The following is a 26,059-nucleotide window of genomic DNA, read 5'->3' as shown; positions in this document are numbered from 1 at the left end:
AAGATAAATTCAAAGAGTTTCTAGCTGATACCAAAACGCAGAAAATTAAAACCAGGTTAGGAACCCAGAAAGTGGTATTGAACACTATAGATATGTCCAATCGTATTTTGAACCGTTTGGTTAATTTTATGATCGGGGATATGGATAAGAAAGGTGTTTTGAGACACAATGTCGGCACAGCGAATATATTCCAAAAAGAAATACAGAAAGAACAAAAGCTGGAACTAGGACATGCGTGTAAAAAGTTCGGTATATGTCGCAGTGGGAAGGGCTTCCCAGAATTCTTAACTGACGTACTAACTATCCTCCTTCAATGTGACGACAAGAAGTTCAAGCAAAGCATAGACGCCTTAACCGAGGTTGCGAAAAATACAAATTACCACAACGCTCTCGAAAGTCACACGGAAAAAAAGTTAAAAGAGGCAGTCGACAAAATGGAGAGGTTACCTGTAAGACTTTTACGTCCTATTTTCATGATATTGAAGAACGTTATAACGCATAAAAATCAGCCTTTGATCGTTGAGACTCTTAGTGCCAGTCACCGGGTCAACTCTACGCTGGCATTTTTAGAAATTATCGACTTACTTGATCAGAAGATGCCTAGAAACGAGTCGAATACTCTAGAATGGATAGACATAGAAACTAGCTTGAGGGACTTTGCAGATAATAAGCGATACGACGTTCAAGAGATAATGGAAACTATTATAAAGACCCTCAAGAAAACTCTGAGGGCTTTAGACAAGGGTAGTCAAAGGATAGTATCGAAAAATCTGAATATAATCTTCGGTTAAGCTATTAAATGAATAATGTGTTGCTGTATTTTTATTTTACGAGGGTTCTTCCTGATTTTTGTCTTCCTTAGGCATCAACCCAGTACAGTTGTTGGATGTAGTCTATAATAACAATAGTAGCGTCAAGTCTGATTGTCGGCCACGGCGGCTATTCTCTCTAAGGAGATCACCCAGCTGTCTTTCACAAATATTCACCTATATTATATGTATAGAAGATGTTTCCTTCACCTTTTTATCAGCCATTAGTGTCCAAGATATACTTAGAAAGTACGTACAAACTTAGAAAAGTTGCATTGGTACTTGCCTTAACTGGAATCGAACCCACACCCTCATACTCGAGAGGTTGGCTCTTTACCCACTATGTAGACTACCACGACTTACTTGTGAAATAAAACATATCACATTTTATTCAACGTTTTTATTTTAATTTCTCAGTCTATTTAACAAAATAAGCCTCTTTAATTTAAATTAACATTACTTATACAATACCTATTTTAATTGATTTACTTTTGTACTTAAAATTAAGGAATTATGTACTTTACAAGTTATTAAATGACAGGCCTGCTTATATAATTTCTACCGTGGTCTTTCGCCGATGCGAAATCTTATTACAATCTATACACGATTAGTTCGTAAATGTTTAGATACAGTATACTTTGGAACAAGCTAGCTAGTTAGATTATTACAAAGTATACACGATTATTTTCGTCCCTGTGTGCTATAGCTGTGTATAGTTTGGAAGACCTTAGGTAAAAAATAGATTTCCAACGTTTACGCGATTACATACATATCCCTGCGTTCAGCTATTTTATAGATTATAGCGCCACAAACTATCGGCTGATAGTTGGCCCACAGTTTAGTGTGCATTTTACTGAGCCTCTTAAATAAGATAGCTAACGTATGACCACGCTAGAAATATTTCCTGGTTTTATAAGTACTTTTATTTCATAACGTTAAGTTTAAATTAATCTTAAGACTAAAAAATATAATCTTCAAACTACATTTGAGAGTACGAAGTTTGAATATAAAAACTTTACCTCAAACGGAGTTTAAAATACAATAAATCAGATAAATTAAGCAAAGTAATAAACTCTAAAAACTTAACAATTACAAAAAATATTGCCAGTGTAACAATTTTCTTACCAATTTGGTAGTTTTTTTTTCAACTATTCTTAGTTACAGCGTTTGATTTATCCCTAAATCGAATCAATAAGTAGATACTGAGCAAACAAATCAGATTATTTAATACAATATTACTATTTTTAAACAAACTTGTTTTATAAATGCGATAGAAACATTATTTGCCACATTTTCACGGTAAAGCGGCCGAAGCAATTACTACGACACTTTAGGTATTTTAATAGTTTTTGACTGTATCCAGTCCTTCATTATGCCAGATCTCATATTTATTAATTCAGCCCTATTACCGTGGAAACATATCAAACAAACAAAAGAATAGCTTTCTGATAAACTAATTGTAAAGGAACGGGAAAATTGAGCTACCTCAAATAACTAACTAATTGGGGTATTTAATAGGTTAAAAAGAATAATTTAACTATGTACTCAATAATGTGTATCATCCTCTGTTGGTGGCTTGTGATTTTCTATGAGATTGAAGAATTGTGTCCATTACTACTGACGCTGCGTTCACTTTGCTGCACCTGGGTAAAATATAAGGAATACTTGAATACCTACACTTGTAGTTGTGTTTCGGATGGCACGTTAAACTGTAAGTCCCGGCTGTCAGTGAACATCCTTGGCAGTCGTTACGGGTAGTCAGAAGCCAGTAAGTCTGACACCAGTCTAACCAAGGGGTTTTGGGTTGCCCGGGTAACTGGGTTGAGGAGGTCAGATAGGCAGTCGCTTCTTGTAAAGCACTGGTACTCAGCTACATTCGGTTAGACTGGAAGCCGACTCCAACATAGTTGGGAAAAAGGCTCGGAGGATGATGACTTGAATACCTACAGTTTAACGTGACATCCGAACACACAGTCATTGGTGTCCAACATATACTTAGAAAGTACATACAACTTGGAAAAGTTGCGTTGCTACTTGCCTGACCTGGAATGTCAGGGAGTAGGTCCGATACCCACTCCCTCTTGTTCTTTACCCACGAGGCCACCACCACACCTTATTATATAATATAAGTGATAATGTTTTTTTTTGTATATTTGATTGTACCTATTTACCTGGGGAACATATCGTTACACTTGAGATCAGTCCAGCCGGTGAGCAGTTCATATATCATGGTGTCCAGCGCCTTGTTTGCTGCCAGCTCGCCTGTTAGCATCCGCAGAGCCACGCTGAAACAAAATTTATAAACATTACATACCTACATCATTAATTCAAGAAATAATTCATGTAAGCAGTATAATTTAGTTCGATAGTTTATAAGAAAGTAATCTAGGGTCTTCTGAATAGCAATTCGTTATTTTATGTGTTAAGTTTTTATAACACGTCAGAGATTTTACACCCAAAATATTAATTTCCTTAAATTTTTTAAGAGAGTAACTCTGTCTGTCTCTCACCCTTCCCCACCAAATCGATAGAATGAAAATGTTTGGTATACATATAGCGACTAAGTAAATAGGCTACTTTTTACCCTGTTTCGGGAAGTGGTTCTCCTGTAGGGAATTGCTACTAACTATGTATTTGTTATCCATGATTTGAGACCCTGTCCACATCTAACTATCTTGATGATTTAATTTCAGAACTTATGAAACAAAAACAAAATTTTGTGCGAGTATAAATGTTAAAGAACTTATGTAAGGAAACTGTTTTAGCTTACTAGCGAAAATCTAGAGAAAATTATCCACTGGAGACGAAAGGGAATGAGCCCCACGATACAGGGTATCCTAGTGTTCAGGTTCAGTGCCATTTAAATTATGCATGGACTTCCTCACTACATAGTATAAAACAAAGTCGCTTTTTCCGTCCCTATATCCCTTTGTACGCTTAAATCTTCAAAACTACGCAATCGATTTTCATGCGGTTTCTTTTAATAGATAGAGTGATTGAAAAGGAAGGTTTAATGTATAATAACATACATTAAATAGTGGGGAAATACTGTTATCCCGAGCGAAGCCGGGGCGGGTCGCTAATTAGAAAATATAGCTATTTAAGAAAAAAACACATTATAAACTTACCCATTAATCCTAGCCATAGTATTGTAAGGCTGATTCAACTTAGTAGTCGCGACCAAATTCCTGCAGTACAGCAACCAAATGCAATCCAACTCGGTATAAAAACTACCATTTGTACTGGCAACACCGTGCGTACTGTCAAAAGAGGTTTGTAAGTGGTTGAGAGCGTGAGTGTTGCCATCTATGTTGCGGGATAACTGGTTCTGAATGTTGCTAGCCTGCAGTTCCTTGTTTGAAATCTGGTTGAGGATGTTTCTGGAAAAAATAAATTAAAAAAACACTAGAAAAACACGATTTTATAAATGCAAGTACAAATCATAACAAGACTTTTCCAACAGGTCCAGCTATGATACGATGTTGCATCATGAATTTCCAGTTCTTCCAACTCCATCGTCAGATCAGTTTGAAAGTAGGTAGGTACTATATTATTGTCATCATCATCTCCCGAGCCATTTGCCTTACTAAGTTGGGGTCGGCTTCCAGTCTAAACGGATGCAGCGGATTGACAGTGTTTTACAAGGGTGTGACTGCCCTATCTCACCTCCTCAACCCAGTTACTCGGTAACCCAATAGGTACCCCTTCACTAGACTGGTGTCAGACTTAATTACTAACAGAAGAGGTCAAATAGGCAGTTGCTTTATATAAAACACTGGTACTCATCCGGTTACACTGGAAGCCGACCAAAACAAAGTTGGGAAAAGGCTCGGAAGATTGTTGGTCCGTGGTACATACCTGGTGTTCTTGTAAGCTCTGCCGAGGTGTATGGCGGCGCGAGCGGTGCTCATGCCGACCTCCATGATGTTCTCTAGAAGGTTCTTCCCGATGTCCAAGTCGTCTATGGGGTCCTGACGGGGGGTTAGTCGCTTCCTGTTAAATAATAAGGTAAAAATAAAAAATAAAAAAACATTTCAAAAGAAGACTCGAGTCATCACACGAACTTTAAATCGTTTGTGGTACGTGTGCCGTCTGATGACAATACATGACTAGCTAAGAAACGTAATTACAAATCCAATATGGCGGCCGCCCCAATATGGCGGACGTGCTAAAAACATGTTTTTTTGTAAACTATTATTTTTTCTTAAGAAGTGTTTATAATATGAGTGTTACTTACAAGAATATGGATCCATCGTGAGCCACTTCGTTATGCTTGGTCTCCACCTTACTCGGGTCTAGGAACAGAGCGTTGAAGGCAAACACGTCGGGGTCTTTCAGCATCTTGTTTCGGGCTATCTCCTGAAATATTTATTTTAAGTCATTATTTACTTTATTGAATTTTTTAACCAGCTGCCTTTGAACATCCTTGACAGTCGTTACGGGTAGTCAGAAGCCAGTAAGTCTGACACCAGTCTAACCAAGGGGTATTGAGTTGCCAAGGTAACTAGGTTGAGGGAGTCAGATAGGGCAGTCGCTTGTATAACACTGGTACTCAGCTACATCCGGTTAAACTGAAGGCCGATCCCTACATAGTTGGGAAAAATTCTCGGCGGATGATGATTCTTTTCAAAGAAATGATTGCTATGTCTACTAAAGCAGAAACATTAAAATTCTCACCTGATTCTCCCAAGCCATCAACTGAATATTATGCAACAGCATCACATCCAGAGTCAAAATCCCAAAGGACACCATATCAGTACTATTTGTCACAATCATCTTCCTACTACTATTCAAATTCGTATAATTCTCCCCAAAATACATGTCTTTTAGCTTATGCATGACTATCGTCACGTTCCCTTCGACCAGACTTTCATTTAAGGCTTTTAATAAAGATCCGAAGTCGGTGTCAGTTCTCGTCGTGTTGTTCTTGAAGTCGGGGTCTGTGACCACCCAGTCGTGTAGTTCCTGGACTTTCTCGATGAGGTATGAGGTCATGGTATTGCTTTGCATGTAGTCGTCGTAGAGATTTTCGTCGTCGTACAAGTAGTCGTCTTTGGCTGTGGAGAGAATATTTATATTATTTAAAAGGAGTAAAGAAAGATGAGCGGAGATGCCTTAGGTAGGACAGGCGAATCATCTAGGCCAAATAGGTACGGTGGGCATGACCTAAACGATTAGTTACGAGTGAACTAACGAGGTGTTCGGGTTCTTTGAGACACCTGTCAACCATTTTTGGCATTGCAAAAAAATTTTCAGGTCCAAGTAAAGCGTAATAGGGCAAAGACAGTAATGTTCCTCGTCCTTTGCACTCCCGTATTTTGAAAGGGCCTCCATCGATTATAGGTCTGATAATATCTTAGCTGCAAGAACGATCTTATAAGTAAACATAAATATAACTAAATATATTTATATTCTAAGCATAGATTTTTTAATTGAATCACGTTTGATTGAGGACTTAACATAGAAGAAAGAAAAACTTTGGTTTTCTACTATTAAAAAGTGTAAAGTATTAACTTACGACCCATATTATACATTAAATCCAAATCCTTATGTATATTTAATTCTGGCAACATCGGCTTGAAACTCGGGACTTCCTCGACCACCATCTTTGTTTCATTGGCTTCAATCTTTCGCGCCATTTTCTGTTCTTTAAGAGATTCCAAATTCAAATTATCTTTTGCTTTTAAATCTTCTTCAGGCGTTTCAATGACAGCTTTATCTTTTTTCTTAATATTTCGTTCTTCATGAAGGATTTCGTCGTGTAGAGGATGTATTTGAGTTTTCGAAATGAGGTTTTTATGCTCTCTGTTGGCAACGATATTTTTTTGCAAAATGGCGCTTTCTTCTATTTCGTCCGATTCTGTTGTGTATTGTGCTGGCGTGGGGTACTGAGGAGCTAGGATTGGTTCCTGAAAAGATAATTATTAACATGTAGGTTCAGCAACGCTTGGCGCGGTCGGTTTGTGACTGTGTCCTTCTCCCGGGCCTAAGTAGGTATATCTCTCCTCGAATTTTAGGGATGCTGTAGGGATTCATTTTTATTTATTCAGATTATGCATTATGCACACCGCGAAACATACTTATCCATACTTTTATATCTAAACTATACATATAGATAGATAGATTACCGGCGGGAACAGCTCCCTAGTGGTGAAGGCGTCGGAGCTGCCCCACTTGGTGATGACGACAGTCGCCAGCACCAGCGCCGCGCACACCGCGAAGCACGACGCGCTCGCTATTATCCATACTTTTAGAGGCACCTGGAATTTATGGATGAAAATGTGTTCAATATCTATACTAGTATTATAAAGTCGTGGTGGCCTAGCGGGCAAAGAACCAACCTCCCGAGTATGAGGGCGCGGGTTCGATTCCAGGTCAGCCAAGTTCCAATGCAACTTTTCCAAGTTTGTAAGTATTTTCTAAGTATCTTAGACACCAATGACTGTGTTTCGGATGACACGTTAATCTTTAGGTCCCGGCTGTCATTGAACATCCTTGGCAGTCGTTACGGGTAGTCAGAAGCCAGTAAATCTGACACTAGTCTAACTTAGGGGTATTGGGTTGCCCGGGTATCTGGGTTGAGGGGGTCAGATAAGCAGTCGCTGCATGTGCCAAACTGGCACTCAGCTGCATCCTTCAAGACAAGAACCCGACCTCATCATTAATGTCGCTAAGAAAAGGCTAGGCAGATGAACTCACAGTAGTCTTATCAGGCACCCGGTGTATGACAGTTGGTCTGGGCGGCAGGGGGCGACGCGCGTTCGGCACGCGTTCGGGCAAGCTCGGGTATCCTCGGCTCCAGTCGGTCGTCGCCGTCGCACGACTCTCGCACGACGTCGACGACGGCGGTCGCTTCTCGTAGTCGTATTGGAACATTGTGTCTGAAATACGTATTAACACTAAATTAAATACAGCACCAAAAGGTTAAAAAAAACTAAAAAACAAGCTTTTTGTAACGTTTCTAGTCCTTCGTTACCAAGTCATGTATTGTCATCAGAACTCAGAGCGGGTGCAAAATTTCATCCTAATCGAAGACCGGGAAGTGGGTCAAATTAAGATTGCAAGATTTTCTTAAATACATAGTAACAAGTGAAGCTAATATTTTTTTTTTTTATTAAAAAAAAAAAAAAACTGAAAAAATGGTCGTCAATATTGCAAAATAATAGAGATAGGAAAACCTCATCTTTTTTTAGAAATAGAGAAAAATAATGGTCATCATCACCCTAGCCTTTTGCTCGAAATATGTTTTGTTCGGCTTCCAGTCCAACCGGATGCAGCTGAGTACCAGTGTGCCACAAGGAACGACTGACTGACGACTGACAACAAAACAGCCACAAATGTAACTGGGTTGAGGAGGTTAGATGGGCTAACCTCCTCAACCCAGTTACATTTGTGGCTGTTTTGTTAACCCCCGACGCAAAAACGACGGGGTGTTATAAGTTTGACGTGTCTGTGTGTGTGTGTGTGTGCGTGTGTGTGTGTGTGTGTATGTGGCATCGTAGCTCCCAAACGGATGATCCGATTGTAATGCGGTTTTTTTTGTTTAAAAGGTATGTCAGTCGGGAGTGTTCTTAGCTATGTTTGGTGGAAATCGGTTCAGGTCTTCAAGGTCATCAGCTCGTTTGCTAGATGTCATAGGAATGTTACACGCTCAGTTTACTTGCAAGTATATGTGGGATCTGAAATTTGAAACACTAATGTCTTTTGGAACCACTGAGCTGGTCTGCTGTTAGGGCTCGAAGGTAGGAGACGTAACCCTGAACTGCCTTTTAGTAAACCCATCGAGTTTGGGCTCGTTGAATTTGTCTTGACGAGTTCTCTTCATGTTTCTAATTGACGAGAACCTGATGCTGGAAATGGGATGTGGTGGATGAAACCCTGAAATGCCGGAATAAAACGGATAAACCGATTTATATTTTTGCTGAAAATCTAGAATGTCCAAAGGATAATCTTTATTGTTTCTCAATCTGTGCAATTCTCCCAGAGCCAGTTTGTCATGAGGATTGTTAAACAGCTTCCTTTGGCCGAGATCGCATATAGCGATCACATCTTAAGATAAAATAAATTAAATGAAAGAAGGAAAAATTAAGGAGCTCCTTTAAAAAGCATGAAATAAAATTAAATTATAAATTTAAAAAAACCCCCGACCCAAAAAAAGTACGCAATAATTATGACAAAAGGTTAAAAACGCTTAACCCTATAAAAAGCAAAAAATAACTTTTAACACTACGTAAACTAAATTTTGACGTGTCGGGGGACCGCTTTTTACCTTCATAAATACTTACATAAATCTAATCAAACCTACCTAATTACAACATTCGTTTAAAAAAAAAACGTATCTAAAGTAATGAATTAGAGCGGTCCCCCGACACGACAAAATTTAGTTTACGTAGTGTTAAAAGTTATTTTTTGCTTTTTATAGGGTTAAGCGTTTTTAACCTTTTGTCATAATTAGAGCGAGTAGAACAGGAGAAACATTTGAGTTCGTTACAGTGCCACACAGTGCACCCCAGCAGAATCCTACATTTACGCAATTTTTATTAGGATTATGTACCCGATGATTAAAACTTAGCGAAGTTTAAGTAATGTGAGCATACTACAAAAACTTCGCTGTCTATTCGTCCGTTCGTCTGTCACAGGCTGTAAGTATCACAAGAAACATTATAACTAGACAGTTGAAACTTTCACAGATGATGTATTACCTATTGTTGCCGCTATAATGAAACACTGAAAACAAGAATAATAAAACATTACCCTCCTTCTTTGGCAGTCGGGTAATAAGCATTTTATCTATTAACAACGTATTTTTTTAATGACACTCGTAAAGGTACGGAACCATTCGTACGCGAGTCCGACTCGCGATTGGCCGGGTTTTAAGATGTCAATCTAAAATTGAGGAAGTAATTTTCTAGCAAAAACGTAGATAAAGCGTAATATACTTTACGACACATCGTCAAAGAAGTTTTAATTAAGAAGGAATAGCTATTTACTTACGTGGTTACGTATATATCTATAACTAGCTTCTGCCACCGGTTTCACCCGCATCCCGTAGAAATCTCTGCACGAACCCGGATAAAAAGTAGCATATAGCCTGCCTCGATAAATGGGCTATCTAACACTGAAAGAATTTTTCAAATTGGACCAGTAGTTCCTGAGATTAGCGCGTTCAAACAAACAAACAAACTCTTCAGCTTTATAATATTAGTATAGATAGTAAGCACTGCTTAATGACAGCCTAAGACCTAAGGCTCAGGCTACTTAATGTTAGCAACGTGAGGGAGTATCAGACTCTGACTGACTAACACCCATCATGTTCTTTCGTAGGCCTGTTATGTACCAGGGCCGCTGTAACACGAAAACATCTTGAAGAAACCTGGACTATACCAAAAATCACCAATGGATAGTTCAGGTTTCCTCAAGATGTTTTCCTTCACCTTTTTGTCAGCTATTGGTGTCCAAGATATTCTTTGAAAGTACCTCCAACAGGTATCTGTGGAGATCTAAGGGGGAGGCCTATGTTCAGCAGTGGACGTTCTATGGCTGAGATGATGATGATGATGATAATATACAAACTTAGAAAAGTTAGCATTGGTGCTTGCCTGACCTGGAATCGAACCCACACCCTCATACCTGAAAGGTTGGTTCTTTACCCAATAGGCCACCACGAGGTGAACATTTTTACACATCGCTTGAAAATACCACACCGTACCGTACCGTATCGTACCATACCGTGAATAACCAGCCTTAGCGTGTATCACAATCTAGCTATTAAATGCTCATACCGTACAAAACTAGGAAGTTACATAGTCTGTGTGCAATATTGCTAGCTTACTACATAGACTGTAGGATATATTGGCAATTTTTTGAGCTATAAATTATTATTATAGTGTTTAGTAAGAGGCAGTTTTGTTAAAAGAATTGGCTGCGGGATTGTTCGAGTTACCGCGGCCTTGGTACATAACAGGCCTATGAAGGAACATGATGGGTTTTAGTCAGTAAGAGTCTGATACTCCCTCATGTTGCTAACAAACAGCGGGAGGGCTCATTTGATGATAACCCATAAAAAAACTTTTCTTAGCGTGTTGGGGTTGGCTTCCAGTCTAATCGACCGCAGCTGAGTACCAGTGTGTCACACGGAGCGACTACCTATTTGACACCCTCAACACAGTTATCCTTTAGACTGATTATCAGATTTTCTGGTTTCTGACTTCCCGTATTGACTACCAAAAATGTTCAAATGACAGCCTGGACTTAACAATTTATCGTGCCTTCCGAAACACGGAGTAACTTAATGACAAGATGGTCACCACAGAACTTAGCCTTTTGAAGAATCTGGCCCCAACTATTTCCTAAAAACCGGCCAAGTGCGAGTCGGACTCGCGCACGAAAGGTTCTGTACCATTATTTATAAAACCGACAAAGAATCACGTTTGTTGTATGGGAGCCCTCCCTCTCCCCCCAATATTTATTTGATTCTAGTTTTCAGTATTTATTGTTATAGCGGTGATGAAAATTTCAGCTCTCTATCTATCACGGTTCATGAGATACAGCCTGGTGGACGGACGGACGGATGGACAGTTGAGCGAAAACAATAGGGTCCCGTTTTACCCTTTGGGTACGGAACCCTAAAAACGCACCCATCTATCTACCAAGCTACTAGTCAAACACACAACCTCATTCGCCGCAGTCGGGTAAATAGAGTCATTGAACTCACGCGGATGCGACAGATAATATCCCATGATTACCAGAGCGTGATAAAGATCGCTCTTACGTGGTTTGGCTCCAGTAAGTAGCACGTGAGACTTCTACAGTTCCTACGCTAGTTATGGACCGTGGCGAGGCCTAATAGGTACACTATACCTATAGGGGCCTAGTGGGTAAAGAACCAACCTCTCGAGTATGAGAGTGCGGGGTTCGTTTCCTGGTCAGGCAAGTACCAATGGCACTTTTCTCAGTTTTTATGTACTTTCTAAGTGTACCCTAGACACCAATGGCTGATAAAAAGGTCAAGGAAAACATCTTGAGGAAACCTGGACTATAGTCCGAAATCAGCAACCCGCATTGAGCAAGCGTGGTGATTAACGCTCAAACCTTCTCCGTGTGAGAGCAGTGGTACGATAAAAAAAGGCTGTAACAGATCCTATAGGTAGTTGGTAGCTGTAGTAAGTGCGGCTGCTGAGCCGCTTTGTGGGTTTTAGAAAACTTTCACAAAGCAGCCCGGAGCCTGGAAGTTGGTGATTGATACGCCCGACAGAGGAGCGAAAACAATAGGGTTCCGTTTTATCCTTTGGGTACGGAACCCTAAAAATCAGTACTAGTAATTTATTGAGGAAGGCTATTGGGCATTTTTTTATCCGGGTGTGGGAAGTAGGTTCCCTAGAGATGCGGGTGAAACTTCACACTGAAACCTAGTTACTCAATCCAAGGTAGTCGAAGTAATTTTTAGCAAAATGTTTACAGCTACAATAAAAGTAAATTGAAACAGCAATTCACACGTTTCTTATTTGTGAATGTTCGCAATTTATTTTTGAATAATTTATGAGTTTTTTTTTATTATATGCTCTAAAACTGAGCGGAAACTATTTCAATCATTTTCAGTCGGTCTGCTACTGATTGAATTAGTATTCAGATACGATTAGATACCAGATCTTTGTAATATACAACTGCATACTACCATACATATTCATATTTATTTATGAGTCCAAACAAACTATATCCGTCGACTTACGGCCAGTTTCTTCATCAAAAGTTAAAGTTAAAGTTATGGCTAAAGTAATGTCTAAAGTAACGGTTAAATTAAAATTTTCTATTAGTTTTGCTGTCACTTTAGCCTTGAAAAAACGAATTTGACCGTTACTTTTACTTTAGACATTACTTTAACTTTAACTTTTGATGAAGAAACTGGCCGTTAAAGTGTATTTTTTTTATCTTTTTAATCTCACGGGACATAGGCGAAACCGCGGGGTTAGCATACACATATTAATTAACAGGTTCAAAGCGGTGACTGTAAATTGCAAACAATTCTTTATTTATAAAGTGACTCATATTAGGTAACTACATATGTAATTACCATTTTGTATTTCTAATCTATACTAACAAAATGGGGAGAATACGTTCTTTGTTTGTACTCTGCAGAAAAAAATCTTTCACTGTTGGAAAGCTACTCTATCCCCGAGTAACATAGGCTATATTTCTATATTTCCACATTCAGGAGTAAGTTCCCCCAAGACGCGAATGAAACTGCGGGAACCAGTTACCAGCTTTAAGACAACCCATATCGTCAAACAGTAAAGTTGTTAAAACTTCTATGACGTATTTCAAACTTGACGTGAATAGGTATCGTGCTTCTGACTAATAAACACATTGTTTGGTAATTTTTATTATATTCTATCAATTTGAAAGCGTAGCACAGTTGCAAAAGGCCAAAATAGAGAGGTAGCATAGCATTTATATTATAGTTATCGGCACGAATCTTGAGCTCTGACCTACATCTGCGCAGAAGTGATTTATTAGCAAAGAACCAATCTCGAGTGACGGCTATGACGCGATGCGCTGCGGGCCAATCACCGCTTTAGCCCGCCTCCGCGCCTCGCTTTATACCACAAAAGGGACCCAATAAATTACTTCTGCGCAGGTGAAGGTCAGAGCTCAAGATTCGTGCCGATAACTATAATATCTGAAATATACATTTGATGCGAGATTTTTAACCAACGACGCAAAAAGAGGGATGTTCTCAGTTTAAACCCTGGTGTTGAGAGCCTGAAGTTGGTGATTGATACACCCGTGCATCAGAGAGTAGTTTAATGTCAGTCCTGTGTCTGACATCTCTCCGGTGGTGTCGGATTGTCGTCCGTTCGCGCCATGACAGTAAAGGAATAGTGAGTGCACCTGTGTCCAAGCAAATGCCTGTGCACTATAATTTATGTCCTGCGCAGTTGGCTGATCTCCTTAATGAGACCAGCCGCTCCTGAAATGAGGCCTCTGTTTTTGGCATTTGCGACACAAATATCAGTTATTTCAATCCGTGCTGTCCACTTTATTTTCCTACATGAATAGTTTCGTTAATTTCATGCATGTAGGTGAGTATACGTCAATTGTTCGCAGTTACGAATATAGATTCAGTAATTTGGTATTCAAATCAGTAAAATACTGTTTGTTTGGTAACTATGAACTGTTTGGGTATATTTATTGATTTATTGGGCTAGGTATTTGGAAATCTTTTACGTTATTGCGGTGGAAACTGAAAAGAAAGTCTCCATGGAGTTTCTTGCCGGCTCTTCTCCATGAGCCCAACTTTTTGGTACCGTGCAACCAGTGTGTCGTTTTATCGGAGCCTGCAAAGGCCTATTTGGAATAAAAACATGTGACTATCGCTATATTGCTCGCAGAGATGCCAATAATTTAGAGCGCCTGATAGTGACCGGGAAAGTAGAAGGAAGGAGACCGAGAGGCCGAAGTCCCATACGGTGGTCTGACCAAATTACCAAAGAGCTGGAGATGCCTATGAATGTTGCAATGCATCAAGCAACAGAACGCAATAAATGGCGACATCTAGTGGACAAGATCAGAAGGAGTCACGATCCTCAGCAGTGAGGGAAACGACTAAGAAGAGAGAGATCGCTTTGAACTTAAATTTGAATTTTATTTGACTTGCAGTTGAGTACTTGTTGAATACTTGTTCAGTTGAATACAATACAAAACAACAGTTGAATACTTGTTCCATGGAGCGACTGCCTATCTAACCACCTCAAACCAGTTACCCGGGCAACCCAATACCCCTTGGTAAGACTTGTTTTCAGGCTTTCCTGCTTCTGACTACCCGTAACAATGCCAAAGATGTTCAAATGACAGCCGGGAACCAACAATTTGATCGTGCTAAATAAGCGATCGATCCTCGCGGCTTACTACCATACCATCGTCTCCATACTCCATTATGAGCTCGAACCACGGAGTAAGGAGAGATGAGCGGAGTTGCCATATTGCAGGTAGATCAAGCGCCTTCTTCTAGGTCAAATTCTTACGGTGGGCATGACCAAAACGATCAGTTACGAGAGAACGAACGAGGCGTTTGGGCTCTTTGAGACATCTATCACCATTGATTTTTAGTATTACTTAAAATGGGCGAAGACAGTAACGTTCCTCGTCCCCCGCTCACCCGCATTTTGTCGCGCTACTTTTTTAGACGATTTTCCGTTACGGCACCTTCTTATTTTGCTCTCAATGGTCAAACAAATGGATCAAACTATCGGCCGACTAAAAGTTTGCAGAATGCGGTAAATCTTACAACATAATCATGTATTCTACTTACTTACCTTTTTTATAAGGAAGTTAAGTAACGCAGTAATTGGTTATATCTCGCTATAATGTTACGTATAGTATCTAAACTGCTTTTTATAAAACGCTAAGAGATACGATAAAGTTCAGTTTCCATCAGTTCGACAGTACCATATTATTGTTTAGACTGCCTCGTTGGTCTAGTGGTTCATATAGTTTGACGTTAAAACCGTGCTAAAAACGGGCTTGTTCAGTGAACTTAGGCCACAGTCCGCAGTAACAGAATGCCTAGTTATCTGCTTACCTAGATATTAGACTACAGTTAACAGACGAGATGCCTGCGAAGGTTCTAATATTACCGTTATACTGACGCAGCCACATGAAGCGGCATCATGAGTCGTTTTGTTTTAAACTCAGGGGCCCGATTCTCCTAAGATATTAATGTCAAAATTGAATATAAATCGTATCGCAATATGATCGCAATAGCAGTTCTAACCATATCGGGCATTCTGCTACTAAAATAAGACCAATCGTATTCCAACGACATTCGATTGGTTTGCTATTGGTCTGCTATATTGCAATTGTAAATCATTCATAGCGGAATGCCAAATACGCTTCAATCGTAATCGAGTCGTGATTGGATCGCAGTCGAACGTGAATCGTATGTCGCTTAAGTAAAATTAGGAGAATCGGGCCGCAGTTTTCTATTAATAAGACAAGAAACTTGCTTACAGATGGAAACTTGAGGAGTAGGTAATAGATTAGTGTAAGTATTCAATACCTTATATATACTAGGCTATAAGCTTACTGTAACACCGTGTAAAAAAACTTGTAGAACGTAAATAATTGATATCAATATGAATATAGCCTCCAAACTTAAACTAAAAATTAGGATGATAGATCAGCCCTTTTCTGCCGGGGCTGCGGGTTGTTCGCGCGAGTTACCGCGGCCCTGCTACCTACATAAAAGGCCTGCCACGGAACACGACGGTTTTTAGTCAGTAAGAGTCTGACACTCCCTCACCGCTGCTGCTAACCCACAGCGGGATTCATTTGATGATTTTTGACGTCAGTAAAAAAAAAAAGATCAGCCCTTTTCGAACGTCAAAAACAAAAGACAACCCCCAAACGCCCACCACTTCCTATGTGTTTTTGCTGGGAAGAAGTGGCGCAACAAACTCCCCAGCAACACATGTCTGCCTTCTATAATCGGGTAAACAGTCCATTTTTTTTTAACCACGTCAGTAATCATCATATGGCCCCTCCCGCTGTGGGTTACGCGCGGTGAGGGAGTGTCAGACTCTTACTGACTAAACACCGTCGTGTTCCGTAGTAGGCCTTTTATGTACCAGGGCCGCGGTATCTAAACAGTTCAACTTGAAGTGTTAAATGGCAGAAGTTCACAAATACTGATATATATATCTAAGCTAATTGGTGAAAGGTATCACGTGACTGGGTCAGTAGACTCTTATATTAGCGCATAGGTACTAATAGATCTGACCAGCTATGTAAACTAGAAAGCAAGGTTATATATACCAAAAATATTTAGGTACGGAGTTTTTAGAAAATCTATAACTGTTCTTATGAGTCAGCGGAAAAAGACAACATAGACCTCAGTTTTTTAGGGTTCCGTACCCAAAGGGTAAAACGGGACCCTATTGTTTTCGCTCCTCTGTCCGTCCGTCCGTCCGTCCGTCTGTCACTAAGCTAGGATGTATCTCATGAACCGTGATAGTTAGACAGTTGACATTTTTGCAGATGATGTAATTCTGTTGTCGCTATAACAACAAATACTGAAAACTAGAATTAAATGCATATTTTGGGGGCTCCCATACAACAAACGTGATTATTTTTTTGTCCGATTTATAAATAATGGTACGGAACCCTTCGTGTGCGATTTTGACTCGCACATGGCCGGTTTTCTCAAAATAACTGTTTATTTATTGTAAACTAACTTGCATAATAAACATTTTTTTAAATAAATTCTTGAGTCCAATCAAAGTTTTCAGCCAGTCTGATACCGGCCAAATACCAGGATCTTTCTTATGTGCGTACTAAGTACCATTCATCTTCATACTGATTTATGAGCCCGAACAAACTATCGGCCGACTAAAAGAATAGTATGCGAGGTTTCTATGCATGCAATAAAGACGAAACGAAACAAACAAAAATAAACTGGCGCCTTGAGAACCTCCTCGTTTTTTGATGTTGGTTAAAAACTCGAAAAACGGCGCGGTCGCTCTATGGATGGGTAATCATATTGTCATGACGAGTTCCTCCGTGTTTCGGAAGGCACGTTAAATTGGTGGGTCCCGGCTGTCATCCATCATCATCCTCCGAGCCTTTTCCCAACTATGTTGGGGTCGGCTTCCAGTCTAACCGGATCCAGCTGAGTACCAGTGCTTTATAAGAAGCGACTGCCTATTTGCCTCCATTTGAAAATATTATATGTAATTTTGCTCTGCCTATGTGATTTGGTCAAAATTGACCGAATTATAATAGGTAAGTAAGTACTGACATGTGAACTGCTGAGTTGGGTGACATTTTTGGAACTGTGTTTCCCACGATTTCACATACATTTTGAGAAAATACCAGCTTGTGACTATGAAATTACATCTATTTATCAGCACAGTTTTATTAGGTCGACCTGTATGTAGCTATGTAGTGGTATCTTCCAAGGATCGTAGCGTCATGAAAATTGAACTTGAAATTGGCAACTGTACCTATTTAGTTCTGATGACAATACAATAATATGGTAGGTACTTTCGAAAAAAAAAAACACAAATACGTATTTAATAAAGCTTCACCGCTTTCAATAAAACGTTCACCAAACTATCTGACACCGTCAAGACGGCCGTCGTGCTAATGGCGGCACCGCTTTTACAAGTTACGGCGTCAGTTACCGCTCTCTGGGAAACCGCCCCATTTTGTTTACATAGAGACAACGTTCTGGTGACGTCATTCACCGCTGTATTACGGCCGCTATATGACGGCACCGCTTTCCTAGGAAACCAAAGCTTTAACCAACACGCTGAAGCGTTTTTGAGACAACTTTAATGATAGTCACTAAGTTAGTAGTAACTTTAGTGATAGTTTAATGGTAGTGATTCATGGTGACACAGTTTGTGGTGTGGTCGGTAAACTTGAGCTTCAACTAACACTTTTTTACTTAGAGGGTGCTAAGTACAAATAATTGGCTTCCACAATACATTTCATTCAGTTGTATTTCATGAAGCTTTTAAAAATACTGTTTCATAATTTGTGTATCTGTGGAGATCTAAGGGGGAGGCCTATGTTCAGCAGTGGACGTTCTATGGCTGAGATCATGATGATGTTTATTTCGTCACCGCCTTCTAGCTAGACCCATGATAGCACCTTTTTTTTTAACGACGTCAAAAATCATCAAATGACCCCTCCCGCTGTGGGTTAGCAGCGGTGAGGGAGTGTTAGACTCTTACTGGCTAAAAACCGTCGTTTTCAGTCGTCGGCCTTTTATGTACCAGGGCCGCGGTATCTCTTTCGAACAACCCGCAGCCCCGACAGACTTCGGCCCTGTTGGGCCCCGCTGGGGCCCGATTCTCCTAATTTTACTTAAGCGACATACGATTCATGTTCGACTCGATTCGACTGAGATCCAATCCCGACTCGATTACGATTGAAACGTATGTGGCATTCCGCTATTTTTTCTTTGAAATAAACGTTTTTATCCTTTTCTGTCATTTAATAATGAATCATTTTGTCTGCAAATGATTTACGATTGCAAAATGATTGTACAGCAAACTACCGTATAGACCAAAATCACCAAAATAGCAGACCAATCGCACACCAATCAAATGTCAATCAAATGCTTTTATTAGTAGCAGAATGCCCGATATGGTTAAAACTGCTATTTCGATCATATTGCGATTCGATTTCTATTAGATTTTGACATTATTAACTTAGGAGAATCGGGGCCCTGGGGTTGCTGACATCTCTATGATAGCATCTTAAAGTTTTTTTTTTTGCTTTTGGCTGTTTTAAGAATTTTTCTTTTCAGCCTTTTGAGCACGATCCACGCTGACAACGACGTAGATGAGTTTTTTGATACTTTGATTGTAATTCCGCTTTATTTCATAGGTAATTTGTAAATTTTGTTTTGTTAATTGTTATTTGTTTAATATAAGGTTGCATTATTACTGTAAATAACTAATGATACTCCTGTAAGAAAGTGTTAAACTTTTAGAACCTCTTACTTTTTGGAAAGTCGCTTAAAAATATATTAAAACTTGCAAGATACTTTCTATTCAAAAACTTTGAATAAAATGTAAACAACGCTTTTGACCTCTTTTTTATAGTAATAGTATAAAGATGAGGCCCTTTGTTTGTTTGTAATGAATAAAATCAAAAATTAGTGGACCGATTTTAAATTCTTTTTTCACCATTAGAAAGCTACATTATCTGGGAGTGATATAGGCTATATTTTATCCCAGTACGGGCAGTAGTAGCGCGGGAAATCGCCTAGTAGAATGTAAATAAAACGATTTTGACCTTTTAACTTTGTTATTCATACTTCAGCCGGGTATTGAACCCACAATCCGCGCAAGCCATCCCTTCTCAACTAACGTGTTAGTCAATTAAGATAAATAGATAATCTTTCTAAACGCAAGTCACAGCAAGAGACATAATTTTATAAACTACATACACATAATTACTCACCACAAAAAGTGTTACAAAACCACTTCAAAAACCAATAATTTTTATGCCAAATAACACTTTTATATGAACACTAAAATCTACCAAATTCAATATACACACACGATTTTTGATACGTAAACAAAATTACGATTTGCGCTCGGAAAGAAAAATGACGTGCGTTCGGTCCGACAGTCAAATTGGTACTAAAATATGAATACTGTTATGTTGGTTGGTATTTGTGTACGGTTACCGGCGAAAGTTGCGTCTACGCAGTTTGTATGTAAAAAGTTTGCAATGTTTGCTTCAATTTAACTGGCCAAGTGTGAGTCGGGTGGGCGTTCGGAGGATCTTTATTATTGTACGGTACTGTGTACTTTTTAGTGGTCTTCTTACTTAAAATAATAAAGAGGCAACATTTTTGTTTGTGATTGTGCTCTATAGGGTCCTAAATTACGAAACGGATTTGAAAAATTCATTCACTGTTGGGAAGCTACAATGTTCACTAGTAACACGATATATTTTATAAACCGACTTCAAAAAAGGAGGAGGTTCTCAATTCGTCGGGATATTGTTTTTATGTCGGCTCACCGATTAATCGAAGACGCCTGGGCCCGATTCTCCTAATTTTACTTAAGCGACATACGATTCACATTCGACTGAGATCCAGTCCCGACTTAATTACGATTGAAGCGCATGGCATTCCGCTATTTTTTTTCTTTGAAATAAACGTTATTATTTTTTTCTGTCATCAATAATGAATCATTTTGTCTGTAAATGATTTACGATTGCAATATGATTATAGAGTAACCGTATAGACCAAAATAGCACAGCTTTAGTATTATTAGTTTATTTATAGTAGTGAATTGATTTTTGACTAATAGATGGCGCTGTATGTCTGGAAAAAAAATTCCTTAAAACTATCCTATGTCCTTTCTCAAGTTCCAAATTATGTCCGTACCAAATTTCACACAAATCGGTTCAGTAGTTTAGGCGTGAAGAAAAGACAGACAGACAGAAAGACTGACAGACAGTTACTTTTGCATCTATAATATTAGTTTGGATTTAGCTGGTCTCAGATCGACTGAAACCTTTGATTGGAGTTCATATTTTCTTTAAAATGTACCGGGTCAACTGTCGGCCCACTGGTTAGTCAGTGTGACTCATCATTTGAACAGCTTTTTTAACACGCTTACATTAGCTTCACTTTTAACTAACTATGTATGTTGGGGTCGGCTTCCAGTCTAACCGGATGCAGCTGAGTACCAGTGTGCCACTTGGAGCGACTGTCTATCTGACCTCCTCAACCCAGTTGCCTGGACAACACAATACGCTTTGCAGATTGGGGTAGTCTTAGTTACATAGTCTTAGATAGAACACCATATAAGAGTCAGTCATTACAAACAACGGAAATTCTCCCTTGATATATGACAGCTGTCAATTGGTCAAAACAGTCGATATTCCTAACTTTTTATCTCTGACAAATGATGTTGTAAGAGAGATAAAAGAAAAATTACTCCTGTGGCTAAACCACTGAATAGATTAGGTTATTTTTTTTTTACAATTCGTCATGGAATATTATAAAGTACCTACTAGCTTCTGCCAGCGGTTTCACCCGCATCCCGTGGGAACTACTTCCCGTACCGGAATAAAAAGTAGCCTATGGTCTTCCTCGATAAATGGGCTATCTAACACTGAAAGAAATGTTTAAATCGGACCAGTAGTTCCTGAGATTAGCGCGTTCAAACAAACAAACAAACTCTTCAGCTTTATAATATTAGTATAGATATTGTGATAGGTAATTTTAATGTTCGTTAATGTGATTAGGTACGACACACCCGATATAAAGGCAGAAATAAAACCAACAGCTTGGGATGCTCAGATTAATATAATATAGTAATATTCGGATAAAACACAAAAGAACACAAAATAACTTCTTCATTGTTAATGCTTCGCCGGGCCCTGAAAACAAATACCGTTATGAAAACCACATCATTTATTATTATTTCTAAAGAAGAAGAAGAAACAAAACAAGGAGAAGAAGAAGGAACAAATGTGTCCTCTTTATCGTAAAGAGGACACATTTTTTATTTGAACTCTAAGGTCGCTGCCTCGAATTTTGCGGGCAGCGGGGCGGCAGCGGCGGCGGCGAGGGAGCGGCAGGATCTTACGCGTATAATGATATGGACCGGCCCTCGAATACAGCGGCGCGGGGAGCGGGCAACGAGCGGTGAGCGCTAGTCAAACGGTGACCGCCCGCGCCGCCGCCGCTGCCGCCCCGCTGCCCGCAAAATTCGAGGCAGCGGCCTAAAGGGTCCGAAAAAGTCACCCATTTGAAAACGTTATTTCATTGTTGGGAAGCTACATGATCCCTGAGTAACATATGTAGATTATATTTTGTTCAGGTACGTGAGGACGTAAATCCGGAACGCGGGTGAAACCGCAGGAAAACCGCCAGTATCATTAATATTAATATTCTGTCATTGTTTGGAAAGCTATGTACACTATCCGCTAGTAATATAAGAGAAAATAAAAATAAAAAAAAGCCCTTTATGTCTACAACTTAATCATAAATATTCGAACATAACATAGTTGTGACCATGTTTCCATATAAGATCAGCCAGCTGCGCAGGATATATTATAGTGCACAAGCATTTGCGCACACAGGTGCTCTCACTATTCTCTTCAAAGCAGCCGGGACCTATAGTTTATTGTGCCCTCCGATTTTGATTGTTGTCCTATACTTAGTACATGTATACAAACTTAGAAAAGTTGCATTCGTACTTGCCTGCTTGGAAGCGAACCTTCACACTCATACTTGAGAGGTTGGTTTTCCCACAAGTCTACCACGCAAGAAACATATTCTTTCACATAGCACATATAACAAAATTTAACTCAAGCAACAGAGAAGCTAGCGGATTCCTTATACCCGCATAGGTTATGATTTCCAAACCATTTCGTCATTATTATGTTTAGATAAGACAAAAAATTACCTTTCTGCGTGTACCTAGAAAAATTAATGATTTAATTCATGATTAATCGAATTCAACAATAATAAAACACGAAATGAAGTAAGTACCTGATAGTTTTTTGCTATAGGTAGGTACTAATAATGTTATTAAAAGGAAATTGTTTGTTTGTTTTTTTTAATTTTTTCACTGCTGGAAAGCTGCACTCTTCCTGAGTAAAAAAGGCTATATTTTATCCCGGTACCGGCAGTAGTTCCCACGAGACGCGGGTCAAACCGCGGGAAAACGGCTAATCGATCATAAAATACATTTTATGAACCGTTTTGCAGACACAGGTGCATTCTCTATTCCATCGCTCTCATAGCGCGATGGGACGGCAATCCGACCCGACCGGAGAGACGCAGGACCGAGACGTTATCGTGCTCTCCGATGCACAGTGTGTTATAATCACCAATTCAGTTTCCTGGCTGTTCGGAGAAAGTTCCTAAAATCCACAAAGCGACTTCGGCCCGACGAGGGTATCGAACCTAATATGATGAATAATATTCTTATATGAAGTGCCGCACAGCGCATTATATGTATAGGTGCACATATATGATACATTGGGCATTTTTCATAATGATCAAGCATTTAAATAGACCTCGTATGTGAACAAACACCTCACATTTTGGTCAGAGTATTACACCGTTAACATCCCATGTAATATGTCCTTCAACGAGGAGGTCGAACATGTTATACGGTCATTAAAAGCAGGATCATCATTTCTCAGAAAGGCGACATACAGTCGGTTTGACTTCTTTGACGGATCCGGCTGTCCCACGCGAGCTTATTGTCCCACATGATTCTAACGCTTACCAACTGCTCCTGAACTCATACGTGCCTACGCGATTCGACAAAAAGATTCGCGAGATGGACAGCCGCAACTCCGAAGCCAAAAATTTCCCACAATGCGCTCATCAACATGTATGCAAATTCGTCTATGTCCAGCAGTGGACTTTATTCAACTTTTACGACGAAATTTACATATTTTTAGGATTGTATAAAATATATACTTAAAAATCTAAAAAAATTAAAGTAATTAGGTACATACCTGCACCTAAAAAAAACAAAGACACATTAGCAAATGATTCAAAGAATATTTACGAAATGAGAATATTTACACAGACACGATATTTAGTATATTATCATCATCTCCCGAGCCTTTTCCGAACTACGTTGGGGTCGGCTACCAGTCTCACCGGATGCAGCTGGCTACAAGGAGCCTATCTGGCCTCCTCAACCCAGTTACCCGGGCAACACAATACCCCTTGGTGAGACTGTATATACTTATATTATTTAGAGGAAAAAAATAGACTTCGTATGTGAAAAAACACCTCACATTTTAGTCAGAGTATTACACCGTTAACATCCCATGTAATATGTCCTTCAACGAGGAGGTCGAACATGTTATATGGTCATTAAAAGCAGGATCATCATATCTCAGAAAGGCGACATACAGTCGGCTTGACTTCTTTGACGGCTCCGCCTGTCCCACGCGAGCTTATCGTCCCACATGATTTTAACGCTTACCACCTGCTCCTGAACGCCTACGCGATTCGACAAAAAGATTCGCGAGATGGACAGCAGCAACTCCGAAGCCAAAAATTTCCCACAATGCGCTCATCAACATGTATGCAAATTCGTCTATGTCCAGCAGTGGACTTTATTCAACTGTTACGACGAAATTTACATATTTTTAGGATTGTATAAAATATATACTTAAAAATCTAAAAAAATTAAAGTAATTAGGTACATACCTTCATCTAAAAAAAACAAAGACACAATAGCAAATGATTCAAAGAATATTTACGAAATGAGAATATTTACACAGACACGATATTTAGTATATTATCATCATCTCCCGAGCCTTTTCCGAACTACGTTGGGGTCGGCTACCAGTCTCACCGGATGCAGCTGACTACAAGGAGCCTATCTGGCCTCCTCAACCCAGTTACCCGGGCAACACAATACCCCTTGGTGAGACTGTATATACTTATATTATTTAGAGGAAAAAAATAGACTTCGTATGTGAAAAAACACCTCACATTTTAGTCAGAGTATTACACCGTTAACATCCCATGTAATATGTCCTTCAACGAGGAGGTCGAACATGATATATGGTCATTAAAAGCAGGATTATCATATCTCAGAAAGGAGACATACAGTCGGTTTGACTTCTTTGACGGCTCCGCCTGTCCCACGCGAGCTTATCGTCCCACATGATTTTAACGCTTACCACCTGCTCCTGAACGCCTACGCGATTCGACAAAAAGATTCGCGAGATGGACAGCAGCAACTCCGAAGCCAAAAAATTCCCACAATGCGCTCATCAACATGTATGCAAAATTCGTCTATGTCCAGCAGTGGACTTTATTCAACTGTTACGACGAAATTTACATGTTTTTAGGATTGTATAAAATAAATACTTAAAAATCTAAAAAAAAGTAAAGTAATTAGGTACATACCTGGTTCTAAAAAAAACAAAGACACAATAGCAAATGATTCAAAGAATATTTACGAAATGAGAATATTTACACAGACACGATATTTAGTATATTATCATCATCTCCCGAGCCTTTTCCGAACTACGTTGGGGTCGGCTACCAGTCTCACCGGATGCAGCTGGCTACAAGGAGCCTATCTGGCCTCCTCAACCCAGTTACCCGGGCAACACAATACCCCTTGGTGAGACTGTATATACTTATATTATTTAGAGGAAAAAAATAGACTTCGTATGTGAAAAAACACCTCACATTTTAGTCAGAGTATTACACCGTTAACATCCCATGTAATATGTCCTTCAACGAGGAGGTCGAACATGTTATATGGTCATTAAAAGCAGGATCATCATATCTCAGAAAGGCGACATACAGACGGCTTGACTTCTTTGACGGCTCCGCCTGTCCCACGCGAGCTTATCGTCCCACATGATTTTAACGCTTACCACTTGCTCCTGAACGCCTACGCGATTCGACAAAGAGATTCGCGATTCATTAGTTAGATGGACAGCAGCAACTCCGAAGCCAAAAATTTCCCACAATGCGCTCATCAACATGTATGCAAATTCGTCTATGTCCAGCAGTGGACTTTATTCAACTTTTACGACGAAATTTACATATTTTTAGGATTGTATAAAATATATACTTAAAAATCTAAAAAAATTAAAGTAATTAGGTACATACTTGGTTCTAAAAAAAACAAAGACACAATAGCAAATGATTCAAAGAATATTTACGAAATGAGAATATTTACACAGACACGATATTTAGTATATTATCATCATCTCCCGAGCCTTTT

The 26,059-nt window shown here is 39.4% G+C and overlaps 1 protein-coding gene across 1 annotated transcript; it reads right to left on the bottom strand.

Annotated features, from left to right (window-relative positions):
* Nucleotides 1-1,260: 1,260 nt before the first annotated feature.
* LOC110382840 (uncharacterized) lies at nt 1,261-19,974 on the bottom strand. The gene is made up of 10 exons (XM_049840176.2): nt 19,779-19,974; nt 7,509-7,690; nt 6,938-7,069; nt 6,328-6,718; nt 5,487-5,866; nt 5,047-5,168; nt 4,668-4,802; nt 3,938-4,189; nt 2,981-3,094; nt 1,261-2,452 (listed from the first exon to the last, which is right to left on the bottom strand). Exons 2-10 carry the CDS (start codon nt 7,683-7,685, stop codon nt 2,368-2,370), a joined length of 1,788 nt encoding a protein of 595 aa, XP_049696133.2. The 5' UTR covers nt 7,686-7,690; nt 19,779-19,974; the 3' UTR covers nt 1,261-2,367.
* Nucleotides 19,975-26,059: the final 6,085 nt, after the last annotated feature.

The sequence above is a fragment of the Helicoverpa armigera genome, chromosome 31 (assembly GCF_030705265.1).
Source record: "Helicoverpa armigera isolate CAAS_96S chromosome 31, ASM3070526v1, whole genome shotgun sequence".
NCBI lineage: Eukaryota > Metazoa > Arthropoda > Insecta > Lepidoptera > Noctuidae > Helicoverpa > Helicoverpa armigera.
The sequence above is the reverse complement of the archived record's forward strand: the minus strand, read 5'-3'. Positions and strand labels throughout refer to the sequence as shown.

What these genes read in the sequence shown, in the direction of transcription:
- LOC110382840 (XM_049840176.2), bottom strand. Translation starts at nt 7,685, where the DNA reads ATGTTCCAATACGACTACGAGAAGCGACCGCCGTCGTCGACGTCGTGC. An exon ending in TTTAATGTATAATATGGGTC is followed by an intron (nt 5,867 to 6,327) that starts GTAAGTTAATAC and finishes TTCTCTCCACAG; the next exon opens with CCAAAGACGACTACTTGTAC. An exon ending in ACTATGGCTAGGATTAATGG is followed by an intron (nt 3,095 to 3,937) that starts GTAAGTTTATAA and finishes ATTTTGTTTCAG; the next exon opens with CGTGGCTCTGCGGATGCTAA.